Raw genomic sequence first — 26,134 nt, forward strand, 5'->3', positions numbered from 1 at the left:
ATCATTTACTTATAAAATGTATATTACATTTCTGATTTTACGCACTGCAATTTTTTTAGAATCCTATTAAAAATTGATCACGTTTCTTGATATAGTAGTTCTATTTACACCTCTTTTTTTTTTTTTTTACTCTTTACACTTTTTTATAAACACACACCCGCATAATTTTATAAGAACTAAATCTACTTTTTACACATTCATATCCTTCCAATATTACCCTTAACTATTTTAAAAAAAATTTAATCATTGTCCACTTTAATTTTTTTTATACACCCACTATTTTATTTTAATTTGTTATTTAAATAGTATTATTTCTCTATCTTTTCATTTTTTTTCAAGTTTTGGGAGTGAAGCTTTTTTTTTCAAAAGAAAAATAAAAAACAAATAGAAGATGAAACAGGAAAAAAATAATCCAACTTTATAAAAAAATAGTAAAAAAATATAAACATAAAATAAAGATAAATTAAAATACTCATAAACCAATAGCAAAGAAATTTTTAACATTATCTCAATGCAACTTTTTATAATAGTCATTGAAGGCGAAAATTATAGAATTTTTTTTATAAATTTTAAAATAGCAATAGTTTGTAATATAGGATGAATATAATATGTGGGGTGTGTGAAGAGAGATAAAAACTATATAATTAACATAATTAAATATGTTATAATTGTATTTTTTTGTCGTTGTATATTGATGAGAACATAGCCATCAAAGTCAATCCGAAAAAAAGACAATCAACCTTAAACGTCCATCAAGCCATTGCATGGCCAACTTGCATATTCCAAAAGACTTAGGCGCAATTTCCAGCAAGGGACCAAGTCAAATTGCGGATAAAGAGTTGATTTTATCATAATTCTATCTTTTTAGGTTTAAGTTTCAATTTAAACATTTAAATTCCATCTTAGGCGTTTAAAAGGGAAGGAGTTGGATTTAAATTCGGATTCCTTCCTAAGGGATTAGCTTTAGGCGCATTTTATCTTGTTTTTAAGTTTATCTTATTTTAGGCTTCTATCTCATTAAGGATAGGATATGACTTTTCAATTTTTAAACATTTTTCAGCTTATACTCGGCTATTTAAGGCTGAAAAACGAAAATTAATAAAAGTTTTTATGTTTATTCACTTTGTGAGATATTTTTCTTGAGTTCTTGAAGAACTATTCCGAACTTATCAAGGTTTTCCTTGTGGCGTTCAACCCGACTTATCAAACGGATTTTTCATACTTGTTTGTGGCATCTTCACCATACCAAGGTTCTTGCTTTTCTAAGCAACGGGTCGCGGTTTCTATCAATTCTTGAAGATCTTGAATCGTATCCCATATTTGGCTACGAGTTTCGTCACATTGTTGGCGGGGCTCGTATCATATATGAGGGTCTTTTATCATAAGAAAATTTACAGTAAAAAAGTGTGCAGAGAATAAAAGGAATGTGTGAACAGAACCGTCGTTATTAATGTTGATTCCCGTTTTCAAAATAATTATATGGAAACATGGACACAAATGTCAAAAATGAAAACAATTCGATATTAAAAATATGGAGACTTTTACGATAGATTTTGAAAAATATATTATTATCATCGGCGTCTCTTGAATTTTGTTGTCATTTTCGGTTTATCTAAATTTTAGAAACTTTCACATTGTCTTCTAAATTTTAAATTGTTCACTTAACTTATTTTGTTAGAATTTATGTTAGAATTAATAAAAAAGAGAATAATGCAGTCACATAGTCTTTCAGTTTGATATCTGTTAAAAGCAAACAAATAAGGGGACAATGTGAGTTTTTAAAGTTTAAGGGACAAATTGGAAATGTTAGAGACACTAGTGATAATAATCCTTGAAAATTAGACTACCTCTAGTTTTTATTTTAAGTTATTTAGGGTCTGTTTAGTTCGCTGATTTGAATTTTTAATTCGAGTTGAGATATAACTCTAAATCTATATACTATATGCTAAACTAGTTCAAGTGGTTTGAACTTAAAAGTTGGTTCAAATCAATATTTAACAGATTTTTAGTTTGGTTCAAATTATTAATTTGATGTTTTAAACAAAAAAAATCTTATTAATTTGATATTTAAAAAAAAATCTTATTATGAATCTTGAGTTTACACTTGTACTCGTTTTTAAATGGTTTAAACTGAAATTTAAATTATTTTTTAAGAATATATTTGGTATATGAGTTTTTTATAAATTCAAACTTAAAAAGATTAAAATGGTCATATTTTAAATTTATTTACTTCAAACTTATTTATTAAACGGAGTCATATATGCCATATGATTTTTTATTTTGATGTAATTTTAAGTTAAATTCAACCATTAGAAATTTACACTCTTATTAGGAAGGGACCCTAAAATGTTTTCTTTTACCCACCGAAATTCACAAAACCAATGACAAAAATTTAAAAAATAAAAATAAAAACACACCGGATAAGTTCTCCTGGTTTTAGCTGCTCCGAACGAAGAGCCGCGTCGCATTCGCTCGCTATAATCCGTCGACCAAAAAATCCTCGGGTCCCACATGACCAGAACTTTCCACCTAAAGCGTACCCAATGCCCTACAACTAGCTGCAACTTCTTCCACGTAAGATCACATCTGGCGCTCCTCATCGCAGTTAAAAACCGATAAACGGCCAAAATTCGTCTGTCATTTTTCTCCACTACAAACCAGCGTAACCCTAACACAACAATCAACTCAAAAAAATATCTTATAAACAAAAAAAAATCTAATCCTTATCCATTTAGCGCGGTGATTAATAATTCCACCGAATATTTTAATAATATATAAGTTCTTTAGTTTAATTTATTTATTTAAGTTTTTAATTTAAATTAAAAAATAATTTTATGTAAAAAAATTTTAAAACTCATTTATTAATTTAAATTTTTAATTTAAATTAAGATATAATTTTATAAAAAAATATTTTATTATAATAAAATTTAAATTTAAAATTTAAATCAATAAAATAAATATAATTTTATTATAATAAAATTTAAATTCTGAACTCAAATCCGTCCTGATATATAATTCTATTCCCTCGCTCGACAATCAAAATATAATCGTTATCCAAATTCTTTGAAAAGTAACTGAACACAGATTTGGGTGTCTTTGGACACGATGATAAAGTCTACCTTGCTTCGTTCTTGCTCGTCCCCGTTGCTTCTGGAACCCAAGGATCTTCATTGGCCACGGCGATCGTCATCGCCGGCGACGAGGTTCGCTTCGACTGTGTGTTCTTCTTCTTCTTCTTCGAGAAGCGACGCTGATATTCCGAAGCTCGAGCCTTTTAGCCGAACCAGGTTCGAACGGGCCGTCAAAGACCCGCCTTTGATCGAGAAATCCGAGAACGAACTCGCCGGTATAGTTTGATTTGTTTTGTTTTGGGGATTTTGTTTGGTTGGGACTATGAGTTGTTGTAGTTTTATATATTTCGGATATTTGTGGCTTGAAATAGTGATTTCGATTCTGTGATTTGGTCGATTTCTGATTTTGATTAATGATTTTTTTGGCTAGATTACTGTTCGACGCTTGAAGGAGACAAATCGTATAGCTGCTGGAGAGCGTATTTTGAGCTCAAAGATCTGGAGGTGAGTTCTTTCTGTTTGGACGCTGAGAAAATAAAAGGAAACGAACAAAAAATATATGAAGTTCTTTTTTTCTCATATTTAATTTCTATTGCTTTTTGATGATTAATGAAAGTCAGTAAAAAGAATTGATTTATGTGGTTGGTTACTTGGTTAAATAAATAGCTTTTTCTGGCCTCGTGACATACAGTATATTGATTCATTCTCAGTTAATTTCGTTTCTAGAGAAAAAGGGGAAAATCGTCAATTTTCCTTTTAGTTGCTGAGAAAATTGGACGACACATACTTTTTTTAATAAGATTATTTTACTGATTTTAGTATATGCTATGCTGTTCTTTTTTTTTTTCCCCCCCTTCTCCCTCCACACTTTCCTTGATACGAAACACAATAGTTATTCAAGTTCCAAAAGTTGCAGTACCTGATTCTTTTTTCATCTGATTGCAATAACACAATTCAGAGAGAAGCACCGAAATCGGATGTGGAGAAGTTGATCCTTCAAGCCGGCGGCGTGAAGTCCTTGATCGGATGCTTACACGGGATTGCAGACATCCACAAGGGGAGGAAGAAAAGATTCGGTTCGACTGAGCCGCTCAACTCTGAAAAGACCGAGCGACTCGCGCCAATACCGGATGGATTGCCAAAGTCGCAAGCGGAGCTGGAGGAGGAAAAGAAAGGTATCCTGCCTGATTCCCCCTATACTAGAATGCTTAGAGCTAAGGGGAAGTTTCCTGCATGGTATTCTCCTGCCCCTGACCATGAAACAGATTGATATGGAGGGCTATTTTGTAAGGTAGGACATATTGTAGATAATGAGTAAGGATGTGATTGTTTATAGATGTGGGAGTTTTGGTCTGAATGCAATTGTGCAATGTTTGCTTGAGGTTGAGAGTAAAGAACTTTGTTGTATAATTAGTTTGAGAGTGTTGGACTGGTTTTTCCTGATGAATGATGGAACTATGATCATTATAGTACGTGAGGTTATTGTGCTTATTGATGAATGGTCACAAAGTCGCAGTAATTGTTGTAGTCTTGTGTTCCAACTAGCTAATTCATGACTCTATTATGCATGAATATCGAGTTGAAATCAGTAAAGTGAAAGTTAGGCGCAATTCCAGTTCTTGCAATATAAATTCTAGTTCAATTGACAGTATAATCTTATATTTGTATGATGCCAATTGACAAATTGATTCTTTGTCATGTCAAACGGTATTGGACATAATAGATGGCAATATTTGCACGGCTAGAAAATGGATAAAAACTAAAAGAGTGGAATCCAGAAGAAAGCAAAATTTAGACCTTGATTAATTACTTCTTTTTCTCTTTGTTGCATCTCCTTGACGACATTTTCATTCTTCAGAAAACCATGTGGATTTCAATTTTTAAGACCAGGGAGAGTTGCTTACTTTGATGGAGAAAATACACTATTGAATCAGTACCAATGCAAAATTATCTCTCTTTTGCCTCTTCAACAGGGGGAAAAAAATACCCCTTTTGTTTAAAAGAAAATTATAATTGGTTCATTTGGTTGAGGGCAAAGTGTGTGTGTGTGTGTTCTTCAGGGGAAAAATGAGAGGTTTTTGAATAATAAATTTGTTCTAAACAAATTTTCACTTTCGATATGGAACAAACTCTACAAATTAAAAGGTCAATTTCAATTAACAGCCCGTTTCTAAGCAAATATAGATTTAAATGATGTGATTAGCAAGTATGATCATGTCAAGTGAATAAAGAATATATGATATGAGAGAGCTTTATAATTTATTCTCTCTACTACGTCCAATTTACTGTTAATTGATCTCTCCATTTTGACAAGCTGAGGCTTTTATGCATGAAAAATAAAGTAGTTGGGTTCTATAAAAGAAAAAAGGAAAAACAGAGTTAGGTAAATCTAGCGAAGCTCGTTGGATTGATTTGATTTCTTCATTTTATCAAGCCAAGGTTTTTATGCATGAAAAATTATGGGGCAACTTTTGAACATTTGTTTACATGAATCAGCAGCTTTTCTACAAGTCAACAGTACCTAGAGCATTTTTTTTTTTTTTTTGTAACAATTAAGTCTCGTACAAAACAGACATAAACGTCCTAATTAATAGGATTTGTTTTTGTAAAAAGGGAAAAAAAAAACAAAAAAAACTAACTAATAGCATTAACTTCAATATTTTGAGATTTTTACAGGTAATTAGTTGTTAAAGGTTTCCTAATAATAGGAGGCCTTAGGCTCCATGGAAACATCAAAACTCCCGAACTTTTGAGGTGCAAAACAATGCCAATTATTCCGGTGCTAAAACTAGAGAACCAAATTCTACACTCCCTCAACACCGGCCAATCCATAACCTCTTTTCTACCAACCATTTATCACAGCTTTCCCTTCTATTTCACCTTCCTATAAGCAAGCCTTGGACCTCCCAAGGTAGTCAGCCATGGCGAACTATCATCACCCTTTCACAAATCACATCATTGCAGCCTTCTTTGGCTGCTTTCTCTTCTCCCCATTATTCCCAACCTTCTCTTTGGCCTTAACCGATGCCGAAGTTTCCTTCATAGCTCGGCGGCAGCTCCTGACCATGCCAACGGAAAATGGCGACCTTCCCAACGATTTCGAATATGAATTTGACCTCGTCATAACCTTCGCCAACGAGAGGCTCCGGAAGGCCTACATTGGCCTTCAGGCATTGAAGGACGCCATCTATTCGGACCCCTATAACTTCACTGGCAATTGGGCTGGAGCCAATGTTTGCGCCTACAATGGCGTGTTCTGCGCCCCTGCGCTCGATGACCCCAAGCTCAGCGTTGTTGCGGGCGTTGACCTCAACCATGCTGACATCGCCGGTCACCTCCCCGCGGAGCTAGGCCTCTTGACGGATGTTGCTCTTTTCCACCTCAACTCCAACAGGTTTTGTGGGATCATCCCAGAGAGCTTCAAGAAGCTTGTACTAATGCATGAATTTGACGTTAGTAACAACCGCTTTGTTGGTCCATTCCCTAAGGTGGTCCTAAAATGGCCTAGCGTCAAGTACCTAGATCTTAGGTACAATGATTTTGAAGGAGAAATCCCATCCGAGCTCTTTGTCAAACAACTTGACGCAATCTTCTTGAACAACAACAGATTCAAGTCCAAAATCCCGGACTCATTGGGGAACTCCACGGTCTCGGTTGTGACATTCGCCAACAACAAGTTCAATGGTTGCATTCCTCGTACCATTGGCAACATGCCAAACTTGAACGAGATCATCTTCCTCAATAATGAACTCGGCGGTTGTTTCCCCCCGGAGATCGGGTTGCTCGGGAACATGATGGTTTTCGACGCCAGCGACAATGACTTCGTCGGAACCTTACCGAAGAGCTTCACCGGTCTGAAGAGCTTGGAGGAAATCGACATTGCGAATAACAAGCTGACGGGGTTTGTTTCCAAGAGTCTTTGCACATTGCCCAAATTGGCGAACTTCACATTCTCGTTTAACTACTTCATCAAGGAGGATGAGTCTTGTGTGCCGTCCAGTAAAAGCAACGTCGTTTTCGATGACGAAAGCAACTGTTTGTCCGGCCGGCCAAAGCAGAAGTCCGCCAGGACTTGCTTCCCGGTGGTCACCAAGCCCGTCGATTGTAGCAAGAACTGCGGCGGCGAAGGTGACAGCAGAGCTTCTCCACCGCAGCCGAAGCCGAAACCTTCTCCTTCTCCTTATCATGTTCCTCACAGTCCATCAAAGCCAACGTCACCATCAACACCACCACCATCACCATCACAAAAGTCTACTCCCCCGGAGCCGAAACTCGAGCCGCCAACCCCGTCGCCGGATCCTTCTACACCCAAGTCCGAACTACCAACAAAGCCTCCATCCCCGTCGCCGGTTGAAGCCCCACCTAAGAGTCATTCACCGCCGAGTGCTACTCCACCGACGACGCCATCTCAACCATCTCCGTCGTCGCCGCCGCCTCATTCTCCTCCCAAGTTCCCACCGGCACCCGTTTCGGCTACTCCGCCGTCACCGGATCCTACTGACAGACATCCAGTCAGGGGACCATCTCGCCCACCGCCACCGGCACATTCTTACTCGCCTCCACCACAAGCTCCGTCAACGCCCCAGACGCCGTCACACACGCCATCAGCGAAATCGCCTCCACCGCCTTCTGAGTCCGACCGGTCACCTGTGCATGTGCATAGACCACCAAAATCGCCCCCACCGCCCGAGCAAACACATTCCCCGGTACCGTCACCTACACCTAAGAAGTCACCACCACCGACGGAACAACCACCTTCTCCGTCGCCGTCACCGAAATATGAGAAATCGCCACCGCCACCGTCACCAAAATACGTGAAATCACCGCCACATTCTCCAGAGAATCCATCGCCTCCGTCACCAAAATACGTGAAATCGCCGCCACAGTCTCCAAAGACTGAGAATCCACCATCTCCGTCGCCAAAACATGTGAAATCACCGCCGCCACATTCTCCGGAGACTGAGAATCCAACGCCTCCGTCACCAAAACACGAGAAATCGCCACCGTCTCCATCACCAAACCACGTGAAATCGCCGCCACCGACTCCGAAGACTGAGCATCCACCATCTCCGTCACCAAACTACGTCAAATCACCTCCACCGCCCACGACGGAGCAACCACCGGTTCACTACTACTCCCCACCGCCTCCAGACTCACCGGTCCAATCACCTCCACCACCGGTTCATTCTCCCCCTCCGCCGGTTTTCTCTCCACCGCCACCGGTTCACTCACCTCCTCCGCCATCTCCGGTGTATTCTCCTCCGCCACCGGTGCACTCACCACCTCCTCCAGTCTACTCACCACCTCCACCGGTATGCTCCCCGCCGCCTCCGCCAGTGTACTCTCCGCCACCACTGGTTCCCTCTCCTCCGCCGCCAAGTTTCGATGACATAGTTCTGCCGCCGACATTCGGATCGCAGTACTCATCGCCGCCTCCACCGGTGTTCCAAGGCTACTGAAGTTGGTAGAATGTGGATTTAAGTTTTTAACATCTTGTTTGTTTGCCTCTCTTTCTCTCATTGTCTTTTGTAATTTAAGATCCTAGCTTCGAAACTCTAGCTCTTGTATACAGTCCTATACACAAACGCATTTTGTAATCCAAGTTGCTCATCGAATATTCAACTGCGACTTCTTCTTCTCTCTTTTTTTTTTTTTTTTGGTTCGATCAGCAGTAGAAATGTTGTCGAATAAAAAAAAGAATTCAAGGATTGATATTTTTTAAGGATCGATATTTTTTAGGTGTTCAAAGGATCAATATTTATGACTACATATATAAAAATGAAGGGTCAATATCAAGTCGTTGAATGTTATATTTTTGTCTGTTTTGATCATCTAAAATCTAAAATTAGAGAAAAGACAAAAACTGTTGAGTTTTTTTTTTTTTTTTTTGGCTAAACAACCAAGGAACTATTGGAAAAGTACGAAGAACCAAAAAAAAAAAAAAAAAATTATTAACACCAGCCCTTTTTGCTAAGATCATCCCTTTTACTCTTCAGCAAAGAGGGCAAAAAAATATGTATGACAAAATTTTCTTTTAACTTTCAAAAATTCTCTTTTCCATATTTATTTGGGTGTGCTTACTGATAAATCTTTTCTAGTTTAGTGGTGGATTTTTTTTTTCCTTTTCATTATAGTATAATCTTTTTTTTGAAGTTCATAGTTTTTCTAGGGAATTTTTTTTAAGTTTTTTTTATTCTGATAATACCATGTTCGAGCACAATACAGTAATACAGTGGTGGTTGGTTTCGATTCGACAAAGATAGAATGCTTGGTTGAACAAGCTGAAAATACATGCATAGATAGTAGTCTAGTGAGTAATGACAAAGGCCGACAATGCTCAAAAGACTACTCATCAGTTTACAACAAGGTCAATGCAGGAAGAAAAATTAGTCTTCTTTAATAACCTTGACATTTTTATCTAATTAAGGGGTTTTTTTTTTTAACGAAACTCAAACAAAATTTAAACTCAAATTATAATTTTATTTAAGTGCACATGTTTTTATAAAATTTAAGTTTGAACTTGAGTTTATGACTAAATTCGAGTTCAAATTTTTCTTTTAACTTGAGTTTATAAACTCGAACTCAAGTTAATAAATAATATTTTTTCTATTCTTACAAATATCATAATTTTTTCGTTTTAATTCTGATTGAGATGATTTTTTTTATGCATTCATAACGAAAAGACGAATAAAACTCAACCCATATATCCTATTAAAATTTTTCATCACTATTGAGTTTTTATTAAAATACTATCTAAATATAAATATAAGTTTTGACCTACCCAAATACAAACTTAAATAGATTTTCAATTCAAATCATAACTCAAATGTGCACATCTACATACAAACTCAAGTTATAACTTCAACTTAAGTTATAACTCAAACTCAACTCAAAATCATCACTTAAGTTACCCTAACTCAAAAATGTAAAAGAACAATCCCTAAAATACTTAAAGAAAAATGAATTCAAATAGTGACTGTAAGTTATAAAAATTATTTTTTCCAGCTGAAAGTACAAGAAAAAAGAAAAACGACTTTAAGAATTAAAATATTCAAGTAAAAACCGCGTAATAATAAATGAGATATTATGGTGGTTAAACAAATTATTGAAAATATTTCTCTCCAAATTCATCTATTCAACTTTGCATTATTCGGAATAGCATATGAAAAAGAGGACAACCCTCAAAATTTCCAAAAGGAGAGGAATAATGTCCTCGGTCCAGATCGTATTCCATATTAATATATCGATGAGGAGTTTTTATCACATTTGTCCTTTAAATTTATCATAATTTAATTGTCCTTTAAATTTATCATAATTTAATAAATTACTTCTTAAATTTTTAATTTTGACAAGTTATTTTCTCAATTACAAAGTTGTTACAATATGTTAAAATATCAAACTATTGTTAACCTACCTCTTAACAGTTTAAGCTTTTGAAATGGATTGATAAACTAACATGGTATTAGAGCGGGATATCTTGAGTTCAAACTCCTGTAATTGCACTCTTTATTCCCATTTAAATTGTCATCATGTGTTGGATTTTTAAGATATCTCAGGCTTAAATATTTACGTGTTGGGCTTTTTAATTAATTTACCCACATGATTGCCTATTGTCCAACCCACACGTGAGGGGGAGTGTTAAAGTATTAAACTATTGTTGACCCACATCCTAACCGCTTAAACTTTTGGGATGAATTAGTAAATTAACATAATACGCTTATTTTAACGATGATTGTGTTAAATTAGTGTAAAAAAATACGCTCAACGAAAAATTTTAACATTATAATTTAAATGTAACACAAATTTTTTAATTTCTCACATTTTAATCTCTTAAATCTAATAAAAATTTTGAACAAATTTAATAAAATATAGTATATTACAATAAACTTACAAATTTAAAAGATTGATTATTAAAATTAAAAATTTAAAGGACAATTTATAAAATCATGATAAATTTAAAAGACAATTATACTAAAAACTCTTTCGATGAGAGCTATAATTTCATTGCGGCCCATAAAAATCAATCCCTGAATGTAAGTGAATGAGCGTTGATAGGTTGTCTCTCACCGTCATGCGACGGTGGCCTTCAATGTGGACATTGACGAGCCCAGCCCACAATATCTAGAAGCGACTGCAAAGCCCAACCCAACAACCCGAATCCTCAATTCTCCCACGCCCACGGGGACGATGAAGCGGCGAGAGAGATCGACACGTGGAGGATGATTGATCCACGGACATACGAAAACGAGGTCGTTTAACAAATGAAAGGACACCGTGTCGTAATTGCGTCCTCCGATCCAACGCCCGCTGAAGCACTCACTCAAGCACATCGTGAACATCACGCCCATTCCATTCTATTCCAATCTACGGTTACAGTCTTCGCCATTTTCGATTTAAAAAATCTCGAACCAGAGTTCCGTCGAGACCAGAATCGAAATCGCATTTTTTCCTCAGATCAAAGGAGATTCGAATCGGAGACCGAATTGTTTTCGGTTCCGCAATGGAGGAAGAGAGACAGCCACTGAAGGAAGAGAAAAAGGCTCCACAGGAAGGAGGTGAAGTCGCCGGAGAAACGGAGAAGAAGGAATCAACGGCGCCGCCGCAGAAAAGTGGTGGCGGAGGTGGATGGGGAGGCTGGGGATTTTCGCCGTTTTCTGTTCTCTCTGATCTCCAAAAGGCGGCCGAAGAGATTTCTCGCAATGTAAGTTTCTATTGATATGTAAATTAACCTAATTGCTTCTATTTCTTTCCGTTTTCCTTTACTTTTCTTGGATTGTTATAGTTAGAAGCAGTGTATTAGACTGATACGGCTTTCTATTTGGGGATTGTTAAGTATTAGATCTAATTTAGGCAAAAGGGAATGATCCGCTTTTTTATTTTATTTTATTTTTTGTTCTTTGGTTGAATTTTATGGTTTGAATTATATATATTTTCTGCAATGTTGAATCTGTTTTCTAAATTGGCATTGCTTGTTTGAGGTCTCAGAGCGTTGTTTTGATTACTCTAATTGGTAAGTAAGGAAAGATTAATGCTTTACTTTGTGATTGTAAGAAATTTTGTAGTCGCCATAATCCGGTTTGAGGTGATGAATTAGGGAAAAAAATTGAGAGAAGAGTGGGTTTGGATTTTCTCTGCAGTCCAATTTAAGGTCCAACATTTTGTTGGTTTCAATGTCTCTTTAGCAGTGCTTTGTGAATACAGGCTGCTGTGGCCGCGAAGGGCATTGCGGACCTGCAAAATGCTGAGGAGGAGTCAGAGTCTTCTAGGGAGGGTGAAGGGACTGAAGAATCTGCAGCTGAACCTGAAAAGGAGAATGAAGAATCTGAGGATGAGAGTTTGAAACTTCGGAAGTCTGCTCTGGACAGATTGGAGAAAGCTAGTGAAGATTCAATCTTTAGTCAGGCAAGTTGTTAATTAAGCATGATAAATTTTTTGCTCACAATCGGGACAGGTTTGTGTTGCAGAGTGTCTAGATCAAAGTTAATGTGGGAGATTTTGTGTGTAATTTAGTTATTCTGCTATCCCTGAAGATTAATTTAGCTCCTTAAATTTCTATGGTCTTACTAACCATTTGATTGCTTACTTCAATATAATATGTGCAGGGTCTTAAGGTTTTGGATAATTCTGTGGAGAATTTTGCTTCAGGAGCATGGCAGGCGTTTGGAAGTGCATGGAAAGGCGGCACAGAATTGGTCCATAAGTACGTTCTGCTTCAGTTAAATGTCAAACATTCTAACTTTGAATTAGTCAAATACAAGATGGCCTGATAGCCCCAATTTATTAATGAACTAATTTTCTAGTCAGTTAAGTTTGTGCCTCGGGCTTCTAACTTCTAACTTTTGACTTAGATGATAAGCCCGTTTATTTTTTCTTACTTTTTTTTCACCATTTGATTTATTGATTGTGTTGTCATTTGATGATCAACATATATTTCATGATTGTATTTGTCTCTCTCTCTCTCTCTCTCTCTCTCTCTCCCTCCCTCTCTCTCTCTCTTGTTGACGATTCAATTCCTACTTCAGTTCTTCTATTTTTGCTAATTAGACTGGATTACTTATAAATGATGTGTTTACTCTCCATATATTGTATGTACTTTGGCCCTCAGATCAATTGGTTGTTCTTGCTGGTTTCTTTTTTATTTTTTGAATTTATGAGTTTTGTGTTGCATCTCTCTAGGCTTGAGCATTCTGCTGCAAACCTTGCAGAATCTATTCAGCACGGTGGTCCCGTTGCGCCATCCATATTAGAGGTTTGCATGGCTCTTTGACATCCGGCTTGTTCACAAATTTTTACAGCATTGCTTATATCTCTTTGCTCATCACAGACTGGAAAAGCTTTTACCTCAAAGGGAATCCAAGTGCTCGAGCTCGTAGGAAAGGAGACTATGGATCTACTTATCTCAGAGACTGGTATAGAAGTTGAAAAGAACTCTAAAGGCGCCGAAGAAAAAGCTGATGAGAGTCAGTTGTTTGAGGAAGTGACATTTGACCGATGCTTTTATATATATGGGGGTCCAGAACACTTGGAGGTAACTTTCCTATCTTTAAGGTTCATAGTTTTTTCTTATGCATTTTTTTTTTTTTGGCTATAATCAGTTTATTAAAATCATTAAATGATGACAGCAGGAACTGGAGGCGTTGTCCAGCCATTATGCATTGTTATTTAACCGAAGAAAAGGAAAGTTATTATCAGAACAGAAGTCTGTTTATGATGGAATGCTTAAAGAGGCTCAGCAGATTTTCAGTTTAAGTACCGTACTGGATGGAAGTGGTGGTGAGTTGGGCAAAGGAAAGAAAAAGGAGACTACGGTTGATGGAAGTAGTGATGAGATTAAAGATTTGCATGATTCGAGTGTGAGCAAGGCTGCTGACATGGCTGCAGGGTAATTAGTCTAGAACAACACATGCCTTTTATGTCTTTTAGAAATTCATCTATATGTTACCCCTTCCCCCGCCGTCCTTCTGAAATAGAATTATGCATTTATGCTTATTATGTTTGTTTGTTTATTGCTGCTCTTTTGACCTTCATTTCATTTCATTTCTCTTTATAATTTCTCTTGTCGGCTGTCTTTGTTTATAGCTAACCTGATAACCTGATAGTAACTAGCTAAGATTGTTTTGAGGCACCACCATTCCCTGGTACCTCGACAATGTTAAAAAGCTCCTCTTACACACCCCAAAAATGATAAGAGTGCTTTAAACAATGTAAAGCAATTCCAAACGGATTCCAACTCTGCGTTATCTACATGATTCTCACAGAATAGTTCGTACAGTAAACTAGTTCCAGGCATTGCAACCTGTATCTGCCTCTTATATGCAATACGCATGTATATATATGACATATATTCGTTATAGACCCAGAATTGCCTTAAAGGAGATAATTGCCTAAAGCAAATTAAATGACGGGCTTTGGGATCTTGTAAGTATGCCAATATAGTGATAGGAACTTGTTAGTTGGTTAGAGAAGTTAGTAGTTTGTTAGAAAGGATGTTATTAGTTAGTTACTGTGGACTTTAGTTGGGGAGGGAATTAGTTAGAGAAGGCAGAGGATATTAAAAGGGGGGTTCGGGAACTGAGAGAAGGAGGAAAATACTGGAGTCTTGTACAGGAAGTCTTGGCTAAGGCTAAGCATGGGAGATTTGGCAGTATCTCGAAAGACTGCTTTTGTAATTCATTTCCGTTAGTCAATAAAGATCATATTTCGTTCTTCGGATTCTTTCTGGTTGTAGTCAATATTCTGTTCTTATCACAAAGCTAGACACAAACACCAATCCAGAAATTTCTTCTCTAAAAAGAAAGAGGAAAAGAGAAACTCTTTTAACGGTTGACGAAATCCAAATTCTACATTCTAATTCTGAATATGATGAACTATACCTTCCTAATCCTAAATATATAAGATAAATTAAGTTCACAACGAAAAAATACACAAACAGAACCAGATTAATCAAATCCTGACAATTGAAGGGAGATCAGGTCGCCATGAAAGTCACTATTACAAAAATGCAATGCAAAAAAGCTAAAAGAGGCTTAACATTCGAGATCTATAAGCTAAACAGGAACAAAATCTACGAAAAAAAAGATTAAAAAAAATCGAATACTAACCTGAGCGGATTTGATCGGCAATTCACGGCCAGAGAGCCTCTTGAAATGCTCCTTCAACAATCTCTTCGAATCGTACTCTCTGATCTTCTTGAGTGCCATTTCACCACCTGAAATTTTTTCACCAAACCAGAAAATTTTGTACAAAATCCAAATCAAACCGGTCAAAACAATCTCATTCCGGGAAAAAATTTGAACGTAAACTAAACAAACTCGATCCACAAAGCCGCAAAACCATAAAAACACCAAAAACCAAAACCAAAACAAAGATCTAAAACAGGAAAAATCACAATTTGAAATACAAATCACCGTTTAGAGAGAGAATCAGAAGAGCTCTGAGTTGAGAAGATATAAGAAACAAAAAATATTCAAATTTTGAGCAAAAACACAGATTAAACGAAATTTGTCTTACCACGACGGCATCGCTGTAGGTAGAGACGAAGACTTTCTAATCAGACGTGTAATCTTTCGTGAGAAGATCTAAACAAAAAAAATCAAATCATGAGGACATAGAACTGGAATACGACCTGAAAGCTCTGATAAATCGGGTGGAATTACCCTTGGCTTATAGAAAACAATAGATTGATATAAGAAAAAACAAGTCATGAGTTATAATCCAAAACTCTAGCTTGATCATCAATAGCCTCAATTGATCATCCTTCTCATAAATTACCGATATCAACCAGACAAAAAAAAAATTTCACTGCAAGAATCTAAAAGCCATAAACTTTTCCATGCTCACTTTCTTTTTTGTTTCTCGTCAACCAAACAACAAATAAAATATTTTCCCCCAAATAAATTTCCAAACAACAAAATCAAATTGGCGACTCCAAAGAATTGTAAAAATCAAGAATACCATTATGACTCTCATAACACTTTACCTCTTAAATTTTAAAATGTATCATCCGTTCTCTTAAATTTTATTCCGTTAATAAGTTTTCTCGTAATAAGTGACATAATTACCACGTGTCACTTATTTAGTGAGAATTAAAAATTGGTTTCAGAGCATCGATCTTGGTTATGGCCGGAAAGAAGTGGGAGGAGAGGTTTGAGTCGATGGGGAAGGAGATTCAACATGTTAGGGCAGAGATGAACCAGTACTTCGCTGATTTGCGTCGACTGATGGAAGAGCAAATGAAGCTTCTGTTGGTGACGGGGAAAGCTATGACGCTGACAAAGGAAATCGGCCCAAGCGTCGCCAGAAATCGGGATGAGGAAATTGGTTCGGGTCAAGTTGCAGGCCGTGGGTCGTTGGCCGGAGTTGAGGAAATTGGGCATGAAGGAAGGATTTCGGCTGATCATAGGGTTTCCAGAGAGGATCGCCGGGAGACGTTGGGGGTTGTCGGCGGCGGGGTTGGGTTGAACGGAGGGGGAATCGACCGTGGAAAAGGGCCGGCGGTGGAACCTAGGGAATTTGGAGGGGCTCGACGCGAATCAGACCTGAACGGAGATCCTTGGGCAACGTTTGGCGGCGGAATAAGTTTCGATTTCGGCAATTTGGGGGTTGGGTCTCGCGATTTTTGGTTTGGGTCTTGGAATTCAAGAGTCGTTAGGGCTGATTTTGGAGCAATGTTGACTGGGTCTCCGCCTTCTGGCATGGTTGGAACTGGGTCAGCGTTTTTGAGCGTGAATTCAGGCATGATTTGGGTTGGGTTCCGAAATTCCGGCCGAATGTGGACTGGGTGCCGTGATTCGGGTGCAATTGGGGCTGATTCCCGCTCAATTGGGGTTGGGCCTCCTAATAATGCTCCATTTGACGTTCCAAGATTCAAGCTCATCAATATGGGAAGGAAGTGGAGTCATTCGGCTGCAATTTCTTGACTTACACCTTAAGGACAAGGTGTTTGTTTGGGGCGGGAGTAATGATAGGAACTTATTAGTTGGTTAGAGAAGTTAGTAGTTTGTTAGAAAGGATGTTATTAGTTAGTTACTGGCAGAGGATATTAAAAGGGGGGTTTGGGAACTGAGAGAGGGGAGAAAATTACTGGAGTCTTGTTGAGGAAGTCTTGGCTAATGCTGAGCAGGGGAGATTGGGCAGTATCTCGAAGAACTGTTCTTGTATTTCATTTCTGTTAAGTCAATAAAGATCATATTCGTTCTTTCATTTCTTTCTAGTTGAATTCTATATTCTGTTCTTATCATATAGTTTGTGAACATGAATCATCTAGAGAAAGCATCTTTCCTTTTATCTTCTGTTTCATATTTGTTTCTTTACCTTCTTCCTATAACCTTTCTTGCAACCTTATGAGGTCTGCTGTGTCCAACATATGCAGGTTTACCAGTGCTTTAGCCGGACTAGCTGTTAATGATATAGTACACAGGACTACTGGCAGACTGGAGTCTCTACATTCAGAGGGTGTTCATGTATGGAGATATCTTGGATTCCTTTTGAATACGTTTCTATTCAACTCTTGTCACTGGGGTTAAATTGGATGTATATATAATAACCTTGTGTAACTTACAGAGACTCTCGGAGATGTGCTGCTCAGCTGTTTCCCAACTGCTGATGCTTGGTAAGTCCATCATATCTGGTGCAAACAAAGATCAGGAGGACGCTGATGCTGACGTGCTGAATATTGATTGGCCTGAAGATTCAGTTGAAAAAGCTAAAATAATCAGATCAAAAGCACAATTAATGACGGGATATGTGGAAGCAGTTTCCAACAGTTTCATCACAGGTTAATCATTGATTGTCTAATGTTCCATTTCTCTTTGCACCTCCCTCGTACGGTATTTTTTTCATTTTCGTTATTTTATTTGCAATACATAGTTATGAAGAGAAATACAGACATTTTTTTTGGGGTCCCATCTAGAGAAATGTTAACTCAGCTACGGGTTTTATTAAGATGTTGTTTGGTACGTGTACTCAAAACTCAAACCATAATTCTGTTACAGTGTTTTCTTCTCACAAAGAATTTGAATCAAAAAAATTCCTGCTAATAGTTCTTTAACAAAGAATTTGAATCAAAACCCAAATTATAATTCAAATACACTTCCCAAACGGACCCTTAGCTATTAAAGTGAGAATCAATGTATTATACTTCTAGAGACCAAAATATGGAGAGTAAGCATAGTCTTATGAGTTTGTGTAAATAAAAGTGGTTTTATTGAGGGAATAATGGACCCTTTTAACAAACCAGGTAGTGCCCAGGCTTTCAAATTAAACGAGGAAAAGCTTATACGGTAGTGATTCCTTTTCTTTTTTTTTTTTTTTTTTTTTTTTTTTTTTTTTGGTTTGATTTACATGCAGCTCTGATATATGCATGTTAATTTCAAAATCAAAACATATTACTTTTTTGCAACTTGTTTATGTCAGTCACTTTTCCATGCCCTATCTTGTTGCATATTTAGCATCAGGGGGTTTGTACAATACTGTGATATTTCCGTTGACAGTTTGAATTTTGGATTCTTTAACTCCTTTTTAAGGTATATCCGATGTTGCCGAAGCTTATATGGCAGCCATAAAGGGTGCTTCTGCTGAATCCCATGAAGCTCTTCCACAGAAATCAATCCAAGAAAAAGCAAACACCTTTTCTGTACACCTCCGCGCTGACCAAACGACAGCCGTGGGCAAAATCCAAGATGGTCTCCAATACTTGTCTTATGTTGTCATTTCCACCTCCATGCCTGTTGCTTGAAAGAACTAGGATCCTTCACTCTTTCTTTCTAGACTCAAATTACCTTGGTTTATTTGTATATAGTCGTCTTTTAAAGTGGGTTTGGGCTTGCGGTCCCATTCAAAATACTATGTTTCTTCCACTGAATTTGTGCATTTCTCCGAAGCATAAAATATTCATCTGGATCTTTTTAAAGTCATCCATGTTGAAAAAGAAAAATTGGGAGTATAAAGGTCCGTTTATTTCACAGATTCGAATTTAAAATTCAAGTTTTGTTACAGTAAAAAACTCTTAAAAATAGTTATATTTAATTTTTTTAGTACAGTAAAAAATTCTCACATAAAGTCACATTTAACTTGAATTAAAAATTAATGAACTAAGCAGACTCTAAATATGTTGTTTCATTCACCCACATTTATGGACTTAATCCCGTATTAGATCAGAAAAGGAAGGATCAAAGACGAATTCCATTTTTGTTCGGTCTCTTACGTATACAATGTACAATTCGTTTTGTTATTTTGTCATCAAATTCACATCAAGGGTGTTTAACTGTGAATATTGCTGGTGGTCAAAGAGTTCTATTTTTTTATTTATTTATGAATTTCCTCTTTTTTTGAAAGAAAAAAGAAAAAAGAAATTATCACGTCCATTTATTTAAATCACAAATACAATTCACTTTTTTTCAAACGACAGTTAAATGGACAACTATTATTATAGTGCAGGAACTTCGGACAGCGAGCCTGCCTGAAATCTGAATTTTTTCGGGCTCGGCGGGCATGACCCTATGTCCGTCCGTCTAGGTGCTGATCCAAATACATAGCATAAGTCATGACGAACCCGGAGTGATCCCAATAGCTCGAGTGGCCTCGTCCCTGAAATCAGACAAATTAAGGAGCCTGGTGCCTCTCCTGGTGGCGTAGAGGATCTCCTCCTCGAATAGAGGGTTGCCATCGTTAAGGAAGTGGTGGATCAACATCAGCTCCTTCAGGCCCACGATCCAGTCACGCGTCTTCCCCAATTGCTTTGACACTGCCGCCACGCAGGCGTGGATGTAGCCACCTGAGTAGTATGTGAGGTTGAGGATCTCCCGGATGTGCTTCTCGCTCACCGGATCGTCGTCGTGGCTCGTTGCCTTCACGATCGCCACCTCCAGCTCCGGCGCCATGTTGCTCGCCACCTTCGCGATCGTGATGCTCGTATGGTCTTTCATTGCCCCAATCGCCTTCTGAATCGTCGTCGGCATCATCTTCACCTTTTTCTTTCTTTTTATTTTTTGATTTTTTTAATTGCCGACTCTCTTGCTATGCTCGAAAACTGAGATTCGAAATGTGGTTGAAATTTGAAAGCTAGTTGTCTATTAAGGGACAATTGGTGGATTTGGGTGTGTGCCTTATTTACTGTGTGATGGACAATTGGCATTGATCTAGTCGTTGACGTGTGTATGGGAAACAATATTATATATAATATAATATACGGGCTTCTCGAGAGGGCTCGGGCAGTCAAAATCAAGCCTGCGGCTCATTCATGGGCTTTCTCAGGCACTCGGGAGAGGAGGAATCGAATCCCTCCACCCCATAGAAAGGGCTAACTTCCTCGTTAGCCTATGGATACGAGAATCTTAGTTATGTTCAAGCACTCTTTCGGGCGAGTGAGTCACGTGCGTTCAAGTCAAACCAAAACAAGAGAAAGTAACTCGACCTTAGGCAGAGGTTTTCAAACAGGAGAATCGGTCTTTTACTACCAGCCACAAGTTTCGTGTTGGACGCAGTACTCATACTGGAAATTATAATCACGGTTACTGTATCAATCACCTTCTACTTCAGAGATCCCCACTGAAACTTTTTTCGAATACAAAAGTTTAGTATCTTCCCACGAATTAGTGAATTAGACAAGATCCTTTTGTACAAGTACAAAATAACAAACAGCGAGTCAATCTTCAGAAATTTTATCATAAATGTGCAATAATTATTTTATAATATTCATAGAAATAAATACAAGTAAAAATGCGGGAGAGAGAAAAAAGATGCAGGGTCGTTTGTCTGTTTGGTTAATCAAACATGGGCTAGTTCATAGATCTTTGGGTAATGTATTCTATAAATAACATATGAACTCTTTCAATCAAACAAATATTTCAATTATTCCTATGTTCGTATTTCGAAAGTACTCCAAATGGTATAAAATCTTTTCCAATCGAATTCTTCATAAATTTTCTATATCGACAATGAGTAAGAACGAAAGCCTTTTATATACTTTACATTTTTTTTTTACTTTTTATTTGTTATTTTTTTCCGTCTTTCCTCTTCAAAGAGAAAAGAGTTCTGTTATTACATTACGTGGATACACTTTTTTACGGGAAACAACATAGACATAGTGGTTGTACAAGGAGATACTACACATAAGAAAATATTAGGCTCGTTCTTTTGAGTGAAAAACTCAAAAAAATACAACTCGAGTTACAATTTTATTCGAGTTCATGTTCTTTTAAGTTTAAATTCGAGTTTAAACTCGAGTTCAAACTCGAGTTTAGGACTAAAACTCGAGTTCAAGTTTCTTCTTCAACTCGAGTTCAGAAACTCGAATTCAAATTAATGTACAGTATTTTTTCTATTCTTAAAAATGCTATAACTTTTTCGTTTTAATTCTGATTGAGATGATTTTTTTTCTATGCGTTGACAACGAAAAGACGAATAAAACCCGACCTATATACCCTATTAAAATTTTTTATCAGTTTTGAGTTTTTATTAAAATATTATCTAAATACAAATTCAAGTTTTGACTCACTCAAACACAAACTCAAAAAGATTCTTATCTCAAACCATAACTCAAATGTACACAATCAAACACAAACTCAAATTACAAGTTTAACTCAAGTTATAACTTAAATTCAACTTAAGAATTATACTCAAGTTAAACTCCAAAAGAACAAGCCCATTGTCTTGGGCAAGTCACATATTGCGCACGTACCATTTGTTTTATTATTTTAAAAATTTTATTTATTGGGTAGACGGCCTAAAAAATTCGGGCGAGCATGCTCAAAATTGATTTTTTTAAGCAGTTGCGGGCGGACCGTCTAAAATTTCATCATTAACTATTATTATTATTATTATTTTCGGCTCAAAAATAATTGGCATGAATTGTTGCAATGTGTACCTCTAATGAACATAGACCCAGCTTACAACAACATTACCTGTCAACCATGCAACAAAAACTTCCAAAGATGAACCTATCAGGTCTCAGAAATGTTGTCTACTTCTCAAAAAAGATAGAAAGAAAAAATCTCAGATAAGTGTCCATGTTCAATGTACACTACAAACAAAAATACAATTCCAAAACTTCTTAGTTCCACTGAATACAAGAAGAATACAAGAAGATCCACAGCCATGGGAGAGCTCGATCCAGCCTTCATCCAAGACACCGACCAACGACCAAACCTCGAAATCTCCGATGCTTTCGACGATGAATTCCCAATCATAGACTTCTCGTCCGCTCCCGGCGACGTCGTTTTGCAGATCGGGCAGGCGTGCAAGGACTGGGGGTTTTTCCAGGTCGTCAACCATGGCGTGCCATTGGAATTGCTTGCCAAAGTCGAAGATCTTGGTCGGAGATTCTTTGCGCTCAGCGCAGAGGAGAAGAGAAAGGTTAAGCGAGACGAGGTGAACGCCATGGGATACCATGATGGCGAGAACACCAAGAATGTTAGGGATTGGAAGGAAGTGTTTGATTTCTTGGTGGAAGATCGGACGGCGATTCCAGCTTCTCTTGAGCCTGATGATCAGGAGTTGAGGATATTGATCAATCAGTGGCCTCTTCACCCTCCTGAGTTTAGGTATTTTTTTTTTCCTTTCAATTTTTGCTTTTAATTCTTCTTGAATATAATTTGACTGGAGAAAATATTGCTTGCAATTTAAACATAATTTGGATGAAGTAATTTCAAGTTTTGGTAAGAGAAATAGGAAAATTTGATGACTGATCTATGCTAAATTTTTGTTCTTCTGAAGCATTGTTAGAAGGTTAAGGTCTAATTTAGTTCGCCAATTCGAGTTGAGATGTGACTTTATATGAGAGTTTTTAACTGTAATAAAAAGGTTAGATGTGACTGTTTCTGACAGCTTTTAACTGTAACAAAATTGAAATTGAAAACTCAAATCGGTAAAATGAACGAGGCCTAAATATGCTGTGCCTAACTAAGTATGCATTTAGTTCATGGGTTTGAACTACAATTCAGACCTTTTTATACGGTCTCTTAAAAAAAAAAAATTGAATTTTAACCAAAACTTGCCGTTCAAAACCAAAAACATCGTAAATAGGATATATCCATTAAACCCGACTTGGTAGATATTTCATACTATGGCTTTTGGTTGCATGGATCAGAGAGGTGTGCCAGGAGTATGCTAGAGAAGTGGAAAAACTGGCTTACAAGTTGTCGGAACTAATTGCACAGAGCTTAGGCTTGCCCAAAAGCAGGTTAAATGGGTTCTTCAAAGGGCAAACAAGCCTTGTCCGATTGAATTACTATCCTCCCTGCCCTTTTCCTGACCTAGCTCTAGGCGTCGGTCGCCACAAGGATGCCAGTGCCTTAACCATCCTTGCACAAGATTCTGTTGGAGGACTCCAAATCAGGAGGAAATCCGACCACCAGTGGGTCCCAGTTAAACCGACTCCTAATGCTTTTATCATCAATGTTGGCGATGCTGTTCAGGTAACAACATTTCATGAACCGACTTAATTTTAGTCATTTTGTGGAAAGAGAGAAAATTATGCCATTGTTACTAATGTTCATTTGCACAACTCAAGTCATGACTTGAGTTGTGCATGTGAGAAAAGCACTTCAGTAAAAAAGTTGAATTTGAATTTTTGTGAGAGAAAACACTGTAGCAATATGGCTTGAGTCATGTAAATGAACAAGGAAGAAAAATATGAGTCAGAATACTAAAGATTACTAGCCATAGCAATAACTTGACATGAGTCTGATCTGCTAGCTACACAATCTGTATCAATAACAACAAGAGTAATATGCTACGCACTAGTATCATGTGACAGTAATGTGTTAATCCGGATGTGGTCATTTCAGAACTTGTCCATCTAAAACATTATTGTGTTAGTCTAATTTACGTGCCCTTTTAACAAATCTAAACCGGATACATACGAAACAGGTTTGGAGCAATGACAAGTATGAGAGTGTGGAGCACAGGGTGGTGGTGAATTCGGTGAAGGAAAGGTTTTCAGTTCCATTCTTCTTTTTCCCAGGACATCAAGTTATGTTGAAGCCCTTGGAGGAGATATTGAACGGAGATTCCCCACGATACAGGGAGTACAACTGGGGCAAGTTTTTGGCTACCAGAAACCGCAGCGACTTTAAGAAACAAGCAGTTGAGAACATCCAAATTAGCCATGTTAGGATAGAACAGAAGTGAGGCTCACGACAAGCATTCATCAAAAGGTTAGCTAGATTAATTTGGTCTGCCTTTTTTAATAACATTATACCCCGAAATATATTGAATCTGCACTATGAATAAAGTAGCTAGCAAATGTCACCGCTGCGTGTCATCATTTCTATTTTTATAATTATTTAAGAAATCCTAATGTTCCTAGAGAAATGCTAGTTGAACACTTGCATGTGAAGGGATTGCCCATTTACTTGTTTGCATCGCACATGATATATTTAAGTTGATCCTTACGGCATTCATTCACTTTTATTAATAAGGCTTTTGAGCCGAGCACTTTTATTCATTTTGATGGGGTTAAAACCCCGCTACTTATAAAGGGTGGATCCTATTAGGTTGGTAGGTGGAACCCAACCTAACGAGACCATTTTGTGAGTGTTGACGGGGATAAATACCAATTTTCCTTTGAGCTGAGTTAGAAAGTAGTTTGTTTAGTTACAACATGGACATTGAAATGTGAACCCCATTTCGGTAAGATGGTTGTGGCTGTTGTGACTGATATAGGTATCAGCCACTAGCATAGACCATGAAGTTTTGGAAAGATGTATGAGACGTTTGGTTTATGGATTCAGAACCATGATGTAGAACTATTCTCATTTTACGTGCATTTTTTATGAGAGAAAACACTGTAGCGACCCACGAATTATGATTCGAATCATGGCACGAATCCCCTTCCAAATGTTATTTCTTAGGAGAATTCTTTGGTAAAATATGAAAAAAATCCCCTAACGTGAGTATGGCACAAATTTTTTTTTTTAATATTCATTAAGTTTAGTTAAATTGTTATTCTTAACTTATTATGATTTTTACTTAGCTGATGCTTGAAAATTTGTGTCCTGCCAGTAGGGAATTTTTTTCTTATGTGAATCCTATTGTGGGACCCAGAATAAGTAAGCAACAATATTTAGCACATTATATATTTATGTAGTTAGGAGTTGGTGCATGGACGACAAATATCCATTTGTAGGTGGCCAGTCTATGTACATGTTTGGGAGACCTTGTATCACAAAAAAATTATAAATCTGCATATGAATGTATACACATATTCAATGGGAGAGGAATCTCCTCCAACTCAGCTTATTCTCTAAAATGATAGTCCCATTGGTTTCTCTACAATTATGGCTAATTCTAATACGTGAAAAAAAGACATATCGTCAGTGGTATTGATCACCACAATTAAAGAAAAAAAATAGATCTAGTTTTTAGATCACATATTGTAGGATTCACGTTTTATTAATTTGTAATATCCAGTATATACCATTGTTCATAAGCAAAAGCAATCTCCACAATTTGAAGGAGACCAAGTAAAACATGTTGAGCCCATTAAGTTGCTACGTGTTCTTAGCATTTCATATGAGTTATCTTTTCTCCTGTCGAGACTTTAAAATATGAATAATGTCGTGAAAATGTCAAAACTTTAAAATATGAATAATATCTGAAAATGTCAACATGGACATCGTGTCAATTCCCACCGCTTGTTTTCTCCTGTGAATTAAGAGCAGCAATAATTTTCATCTTGCAGTAACGGACAAGAGAAGAAGACCAATGTGTTTAAAGTCTATCCGCGTGCAACGCATGTTGCACCTGCACCTCATGAATAATGTCCTTGATAGACCATGACAAAAGGCCATTGTATTTTAATTAGTTGAAAATTTATTGCCTTCCAAATTTTCCTAGCAAATTTACAATGAACAGTGAACAATTTAGCTGCATCAATAAATATTCTTTCTGTGCAATCCAACTGCTACTCTGGGAGATAACCTTTCCATTAAAAAAACTAAATTGTGCTAGTGCAGTAATCCAATACATATAGATGAGTTTGGAGTGCATGATGTGGCACAATGGAATTGGTCCATGGACGGCAAACGTTAGATAATCCCATTCTAGGTAGGAAGTCCTAGTCC

General features: G+C 37.1%; 4 protein-coding genes across 7 annotated transcripts; all 4 read left to right on the forward strand.

The window, feature by feature from the left end:
- Positions 1-3,054: 3,054 nt before the first annotated feature.
- Positions 3,055-4,576, forward strand: LOC21409641 (CCG-binding protein 1). Its single transcript, XM_010097970.2, has 3 exons — positions 3,055-3,346; positions 3,502-3,575; positions 4,030-4,576. Exons 1-3 carry the CDS (start codon positions 3,106-3,108, stop codon positions 4,339-4,341), a joined length of 627 nt encoding a protein of 208 aa, XP_010096272.1. The 5' UTR covers positions 3,055-3,105; the 3' UTR covers positions 4,342-4,576.
- A 1,375-nt stretch (positions 4,577-5,951) lies between these two features.
- On the forward strand, positions 5,952-8,694 carry LOC21409642 (pollen-specific leucine-rich repeat extensin-like protein 4). The gene has a single exon (XM_010097971.2). It carries the CDS (start codon positions 5,993-5,995, stop codon positions 8,528-8,530), a length of 2,538 nt encoding a protein of 845 aa, XP_010096273.1. The 5' UTR covers positions 5,952-5,992; the 3' UTR covers positions 8,531-8,694.
- A 2,684-nt stretch (positions 8,695-11,378) lies between these two features.
- Positions 11,379-19,018, forward strand: LOC21409644. 3 transcript variants are annotated; one of them, XM_024165473.1, is made up of 10 exons: positions 11,379-11,772; positions 12,273-12,473; positions 12,674-12,771; positions 13,248-13,320; positions 13,396-13,599; positions 13,697-13,953; positions 17,443-17,533; positions 17,634-17,847; positions 18,310-18,352; positions 18,596-18,725. In XM_024165473.1, the coding sequence occupies exons 1-10, from the start codon at positions 11,572-11,574 to the stop codon at positions 18,648-18,650; spliced, it is 1,437 nt and encodes a 478-aa protein (XP_024021241.1). In that variant the 5' UTR covers positions 11,379-11,571; the 3' UTR covers positions 18,651-18,725. The 3 variants fall into 3 exon arrangements, with proteins under 3 accessions (XP_024021241.1, XP_024021239.1, XP_024021238.1); XM_024165471.1 differs by lacking the exon at positions 18,310-18,352 and having other exon boundaries at positions 18,596-19,018; XM_024165470.1 differs by lacking the exons at positions 17,443-17,533; positions 17,634-17,847; positions 18,310-18,352; positions 18,596-18,725 and adding an exon at positions 16,174-17,222.
- Positions 19,019-21,988: 2,970 nt separating this feature from the next.
- On the forward strand, positions 21,989-25,966 carry LOC21409646 (protein DMR6-LIKE OXYGENASE 2). Of its 2 annotated transcripts, XM_024165481.1 has the most exons (4): positions 21,989-22,612; positions 23,158-23,485; positions 23,940-24,226; positions 25,753-25,966. In XM_024165481.1, the coding sequence occupies exons 1-3, from the start codon at positions 22,086-22,088 to the stop codon at positions 24,198-24,200; spliced, it is 1,116 nt and encodes a 371-aa protein (XP_024021249.1). In that variant the 5' UTR covers positions 21,989-22,085; the 3' UTR covers positions 24,201-24,226; positions 25,753-25,966. The 2 variants fall into 2 exon arrangements, with proteins under 2 accessions (XP_024021249.1, XP_010096277.2); XM_010097975.2 differs by lacking the exon at positions 25,753-25,966 and having other exon boundaries at positions 23,940-24,482.
- The last annotated feature ends 168 nt before the right edge of the window (positions 25,967-26,134 follow it).

The sequence above is a fragment of the Morus notabilis genome, unplaced genomic scaffold (assembly GCF_000414095.1).
Source record: "Morus notabilis unplaced genomic scaffold, ASM41409v2 Scaffold115, whole genome shotgun sequence".
NCBI classification, from domain to species: domain Eukaryota; kingdom Viridiplantae; phylum Streptophyta; class Magnoliopsida; order Rosales; family Moraceae; genus Morus; species Morus notabilis.